Here is a 7,074-nt window from a genome sequence, read left to right as displayed (position 1 = left end):
ATATATATATATATTTAGAAAGAGGGATGCGGGAGAGATTGGTGGAGAGAATATTGAAACAGCACTGCTTTCATAATTGGAAATAATTTTTGAACAATGAAAAGATGATATATTAGTTCATTTAGTATATCTCGAGAATGTCCTTCATATTTGACGTTCCTAGAAAGATTTTGATCCAGCACTGTATGTTATCCATACATTTGCTATTTACATATCATCTTGTTACTTACAACAGTGAACGAGTGGCATTGTATTAACATTTTCAGTTGCCACAGTCTTAAAAGTAAAAACAAAGACATCATTACATGGTGACGATAGATTAGTTTAGAAATAAAATGAAATGATTCTTTTAGAGCTAAATCTTTCGAAATTCAATTACGATAAAATATTTTGTAAGGCTGCAAATATCTAAGAATGTAGGCATCTGAAAAAAAATTCATCTTTTGGTATTAAATGAATTCCAGATCGATGTGATGGACAATGCCGCAATACTTGTACTTTTGATGGTCGAAAATATGCAATGGTTCCAGGAATGACAAATTCAATTAGTTTATCGAATATGGAATCTGTACTCTGCATGCCGAGAGATATTTACAGAGGCACAGAAAGTATTTTGACTCATGAATTTGCTCATCTTGTGCATATCTACATGGAGCAAAAATGGAAAGATAAGGTAAGAAATTTTGAGAGCATTTTCATTTAGTTAAAATTCTTTATAAAGCATTTTCTAAAATAATTTATTTGATTAGGACAGTTATACAATGTATATTTGCTATTTAATGATTTATGTCTATGTGTAAAAGACACACATTTCTTCTATAATTATATGTAGGGTTATTCTGAAAGCTTTTCGAATAGATGATGCTCTCACATAAATTGTAAATGCTATGAAATAATAAACTGCTGCAGTATTTTAGTTTGTGTAGTTAGTTTTCCTTCACAAAACATGATAAATCACATTGGTGAGATGAAATCGGTAATCAATTTAAGATCTTAAAATGAAGTTAGTTGTAGCTATTCAGATGTACACACATTCTGCTTCCCCTTTCCTTTTGCTTTTTTGTTTGTTATCAATTGTCTGACAAAAGTCTGACATTAACATATGTATTAAATGTGCGGTATTGAAAAGGATATAAACATGAAAGCATTGCACTGAATATCATTAACGTGTGTAATTTCTCTATCTCCATTTCAAATTCAAATCGCATCGTTTTGTTTTATCTTTTATTTCTATGCAATAGTTATTCCTTTCTAACAAATCAGTAGAATATTTTAAATATGTTAAAAAATTCTGGTCAAATGAAGGTTTCCACATGACCTCAATACTTATGTATTTTAGTTAAGTGAATGTATTCATACGACTTGTATACTTCTTTCATCTACTGGATTCAATGTCCATATACATTTATAAATAAATGCACGTGAAGTTATCATAACTTTGGCGCAAATAAAATTCCTAATAATAACATTAAAACAAGACTATAACGTAATCCTTCCTTACATAAGGAAATAGTTGCTACGTACAGATATATTAGAATATCCAGTGATTTTACATTACTTTTCATTTAAGAAACATTCATTTACATTAATTAATATGATGATTCAGAAAAGAAGTATATTATCGATAATTTGTGAAGTGTGGAAATAATCACTGAATACATTCTGAAATCTCTTTTTTATTGTGTGATTCGTCACCAGATCAAAGCAGCCTATAACAATGCCCGAAGTGGTCAATTATGGCGTATGAACAGTTATTCGATGGCTAATGAATATGAATATTTTGCTGTGGCTTCTGAGTCCTTTTTCCACAATATCATACGAACAGATACCATCACGACAGGCGGCATGAATCTGTAAGTTGGGATTATTTATTTTCTGCTTCGATAATTATTTTACTGCATAGAAAAATGACAAAATCATTGGTGAGAAACAACTAATCAAGATGATTAACTGTCAAAATATTTAACTTTTAACTCTGCTTGAAAATCATTTGTTTCAAATATTTACATATTTACATATAGTATACAAATATTTACATATTTGTATATATGAAATCATTAACACAATACATAAAGACATATTATTTTTAGAATGTAAATGAGTTTATTGAGTTAAGAGACATCACTATCATTCTACAAAGAGTGAATACACACACACAAAAAAAAAACGGGTCAGACAAACAGGACAAAGAACAACAGAGTGAGAAACATTGTAATTTGGATTTCCTGCGGTGTTCCTGATCTGGTTGATCACAGTAAAGTGTCCAGCAGTAGTCAGTCAGCATATTGTCATTCCAGAAGCTCTCGTACCGTTTCTCCACAACAGTAATGCCCTGGTGAAATCTTTCACCATGTTCATCACACCAAGGTTATCTGCAAAGAAATCCAAATAGGAGACCAAGAAGTGAACTTTCAGCGACATGCAACAACCATTGCTGAGTAACATTTCAGAAAATTTTTAATGCCATCCTTGTAGTCCATTGCCTGCTTGTTGCCCAAGAAATTTTCATAGATCCAATTGAAAACATTCTAGGCAGGCATTTCCAGCTCATCCAGTGTTGTCTTGAAGTTGTCATCTTTAATTTGGGGTCCGACAAAGATACCTTCTTTCAACTTCGCCTGTGCGATTTGGGGAAACTTTTCTACCATATACTCAAACCCTCAGGCATTTTCTTCCCTAGTGCTTTTACAAACTGTTTCATCAGTCCAAGCTTTATGTGCAAAGGAGGCAATAGGACATTACATGGATATACAAGAGGTGTGTTCTTGACGCTAGACAGTCCTGGCTGGTGTGATGTTCTTGTCAGTTTGATTCTGAATAATGTCTGCCAGTTGCCCGACTATCCCATATACACAAGAAGCAACAGTATTTTATGAAACTTGACTGCATTTCCAATATCATTCCAATGACTTTTAAATCTCCGCATATTTTCCATGAGTGTCTTTCATAGGTAATGGCATGAAGTAAAAGTTCCATATTCTTATATGATTCATGATGAACGGAGTGTGCAATAGGAATGCAGGGCTTCAAATTGCCTTTATGGAGAAATACAGCTTTTAAACTTCATTTTGAAGAATCAATAAACAAACGCCACTCTGCAGGATCATGATGTTGTGATAAACATTTGAAAAGTTCATCGATGTTACTGCAAAAGTAAAGCGGGCCTTCAACAGAAAAACACGTTTGTAGAACCACATTTCTCTGCCGAAAATAAGTTATACGAACATCGTGCTCTGGCAGATACTTCTCCTTCAGTTCTGCTTTATCTTTCGAGAAGGATAGGTCTCTGACAAGGTCATTCAGTTCAACTTGGGAAAATTTCTGAGGTTCAACGCTATCGTCATCAGCCACGTAATCTTCCTCGGGCAGGACTATCGTGGCAGTCAGCATCATCATCTGATGTTTTAATACCATCTTCTGGTGGAACTGGAATTGGAAGACTTCCATTGTAAGGCGCAGGTCTCATTGCAAAATCCAAATTGAAATACACAATTTTGTGTTTATTCTTCATAGAAAATCTTGTGACATTTAGTTTGCAAAAATAACAGTTATTAAAATGGTCTTTCGGCTCCCTCCATATCATTGGAATGGAAAAAGGCGTGGACTTCTTATTATTGAATCGGTCACGTAAGCTATTTAAGCAAGCTGCGCAGATAGAATGTGATGCCCATAGCTTGCCCTGATCTCCAAGAGGACAGTCAAAGTATAGCCTACAAGCCTTTTTGATCTCTGGTGTTATTGTACGTTTTTGAGCTTTCACAATAAATTGTTCACAGACAAAAAAGAAACAGATCAGGACGATTTCCACACTGTCTTGACATTGTTAACACTGTAAAAAAAAAGTAAGGAAATAGATACAAACGGTTATATTTATATTGAATTTGAGATGATGAAATAATTCATCAGACCAATTATGACTGTTTGAGATGTTGAAATACCTATTTCATCACACAAAATTTGATTGGTTAAATTAAGAGGATGAAATATTGCTAGAGAGTTCTGTTCATCCTGATGAAGGGGTCATTGCCAAGATGTGCTTTAACATGCAGTCGGATCGCAGCAATTAACTCCCGAATTGGCCATGGATGTGGATTTTGACTTACCCTTTTTTGGAACTGTCTTACACTCCATGGATACCGGGCCTACCATGGATTGCTATTGCTTCAATTTTAAGAACTGACTATTTTGATATATTTCTAATCGATGGGTAAATTTTTTTAGTTGTTTGATATGTTTTTGTAATTCATTTCAATCGCCTATTTTAGTCGATTTTTTAATACATTTTTCCATACAGGTCCTTCTGTATATTTTTGTATTTTTTATATGTGCATATATATATATATATATATATATATATATATATATATATATATATATATATATATATATATATATTTTACATTCGGTATTTATATGTGTATTTCTTTTATATGTCGAAGGCCATGGTATTATTTGTATATAATGAAATATATAGAAGTGTATGGTTATATAGAGTCGCTGGCCCGAATTTGATGTTTGTTCTCTAATCAATGAAATATATATATATACATATATATATATACATATATATCTATATACATATATATATATATATCTATATACATATATATACATATATATCTATATACATATATATCTATATACATATATATCTATATATATCTATATACATATATATCTATATATATCTATATACATATATATCTATATACATATATATCTATATACATCTATATACATATATATACATATACATATATATCTATATACATATATATCTATATACATATATATCTATATACATATATATCTATATACATATATACATATATATCTATATACATATATATCTATATATATCTATATACATATATATCTATATACATATATACATATATACTTATATATCTATATACATATATATCTATATACATATATACATATATACTTATATATCTATATACATATATACATATATACATATATATCTATAGACATATATACATATATATCTATATACATATATATGTGTGTGTGTGTGTGTGTGTGTGAGTGTGTGTGCGTGTGTGTATGATTTCTCTGTGTGTGCGTGCTTTTATGTATGTATATGTACCTTTGCGTTTGCGTTGACCCCCAGCATAGCTTAGAAACTGCTGTTGGCTTGTTTACATTTCCGCAACATAGCTCTTCGGCCAGATAAAAAAACTGATAATGTAAGTTCAAGGTTTTAAAAATGTAAGAACATGGGTCAATTTGTTCGACTAAACCCCTCAAAGCAGTGCACCAGCATGACTGCAGTCAAATGACTGAAACAATAAGAATAAAAGATTTTTTTAATGATTTTTTAATAGTAGTACATAGAGGTGCAAGATAAAATGAAAACTCTCTCTGTGATTTACTTATATTTTAAAGAAGTCTAAGAATTCACTCTTTAGATCTCAGATCATTAACTACTAAGAACAGAAAGATACGATGATTAAAAGGAAAAGCAGGATTGAGATTTAACAGATTGTATTTATAAAAAAATATTGAGTATTCTATATTCTATTTTTTGTTTGATTTCCTCCGTATCAATCTCGTAATATTTTTATGATTTTGTTTTATTCTTCAAGGTGTGGTGGAGCAAGAGTTTGTTCAAGTGAAAGAATTGCTCGTGAGTTCTTGCGAAAACATGATCCGATGGTGTATGAAGTACTTATTTATGCATACACAAACAATCGCGTTGATATTATGTCAAATCTGAAAGCATGTGAGAAATAAAGCAAAAATGAATACTGAAAATAGAGTACGTGTCATAATTATACCTAAAGTTCGTTGAATGTACCTCATATTATGCAATAATTTATAAACTCTCTCTCACTCCCACGCACACATACACATATACAAGCATATAAATAAATAAATGAATGAACACACACACACACACATATATTGGGTAATCCCATAAATAATGCAGGTTTTTTGATATTTCCTTTCTTTTTCAAAATTATGACAAAGTTATTTTTTAATCTAAAACATAATCTCCTTCATTTTCTACAATGCTCTTGCAGCTATCTGGTAAACTTGCAAGGCCCCTCTTCCAAAATTCACTTGTCCGTGACGAAAAATACTCCCCGAGTAATTTTCTGATCTCGTCTACAGAATTCATATTTTTTCCATCCAAATGATTTCGAAAATTGCGGAATAAATGATAATCAGATGAGACAATGTCTAGTGAGTATGGTGGGTGGACATTGTTTCCCATTCAAACTGCTCCAGCCTTTGGAATATCATCCTCGCTGTATGTGGCCGCGTATTATCTTGATGAAAGAGTACATTTCGTCGTGAAACCGAAGACGGTCGTTTTCCGATGGCATATAGGTATCGATGCATGGTTAATGACCAAATCTAAGCTTCTCTGCTGGTTCCTCAACAGTTACGATGGGATTTTGTTCCACCAGGATTTGTAGGACGTCCTTGTCGAGCTCTGCAGATCTTCAAGGACGAGGCTACTCTTCTGGGTTGTAGTTTCCGACTCGGAATTTCTGGAACCACCGTTGACACTGGCTTACGCTTATTGTCCGCTCCCCATATACTGCATTAATATTCCTCGCACCTTCCGTTGCATTGTTGCCTTTATTGAACTCATAAAGCAAAATATACCGAATATATTCATTTTGTCACTTCCATTATAGCTTTGAAAAATAACTGTTAAAATCGAACTGCACCCTTCAAAAGTTGCACTAAGAATAAGTATAAGGTAACATAACTACCTGATTTTATAACAAGTTGGTGGAGGTAGTTTATCCTGTCCCCCTCCAACTTTTAGTTCATGCAACTGAAAACCGCATTATTTATGGGATGACTCAATATATATATCGCAAAACTGTTACTCAGAGTTTCACGTTTCCGTTCGTCGGAGAGTTGGGATGAAAAACGCTGGTCTTTCACCACAACTGTCCGATGAATCTTTGGTATTCGAGTACTACTTTTTACTCATTGTTTTGCACTTATGTGCTCACCTATATATATATATATATATAAATATATATATGTGAGTGTGTGTGTGTGTGTGTGTGTGTGTGTGTGTGTGTG

General features: G+C 32.4%; 1 protein-coding gene across 1 annotated transcript in view; it reads left to right on the top strand.

Moving 5' to 3' along the window:
• The window catches only part of LOC106867257 (uncharacterized), a 32,501-nt gene extending 26,720 nt beyond the window's left edge, over window positions 1–5,781 (top strand). Inside the window, exons 5-7 of the mRNA XM_014912076.2 lie at window positions 465–673; window positions 1,699–1,853; window positions 5,613–5,781. Coding sequence (XP_014767562.1) covers window positions 465–673; window positions 1,699–1,853; window positions 5,613–5,760 — 512 coding nt within the window. The 3' untranslated portion in view covers window positions 5,761–5,781. The remainder of the gene's footprint in view (window positions 1–464; window positions 674–1,698; window positions 1,854–5,612) is intronic.
• The last annotated feature ends 1,293 nt before the right edge of the window (window positions 5,782–7,074 follow it).

This window comes from Octopus bimaculoides, chromosome 3, assembly GCF_001194135.2.
Source record: "Octopus bimaculoides isolate UCB-OBI-ISO-001 chromosome 3, ASM119413v2, whole genome shotgun sequence".
NCBI lineage: Eukaryota > Metazoa > Mollusca > Cephalopoda > Octopoda > Octopodidae > Octopus > Octopus bimaculoides.
Note: the sequence above shows the minus strand (reverse complement) of the source record. Positions and strands in the feature narration are given on the sequence as shown.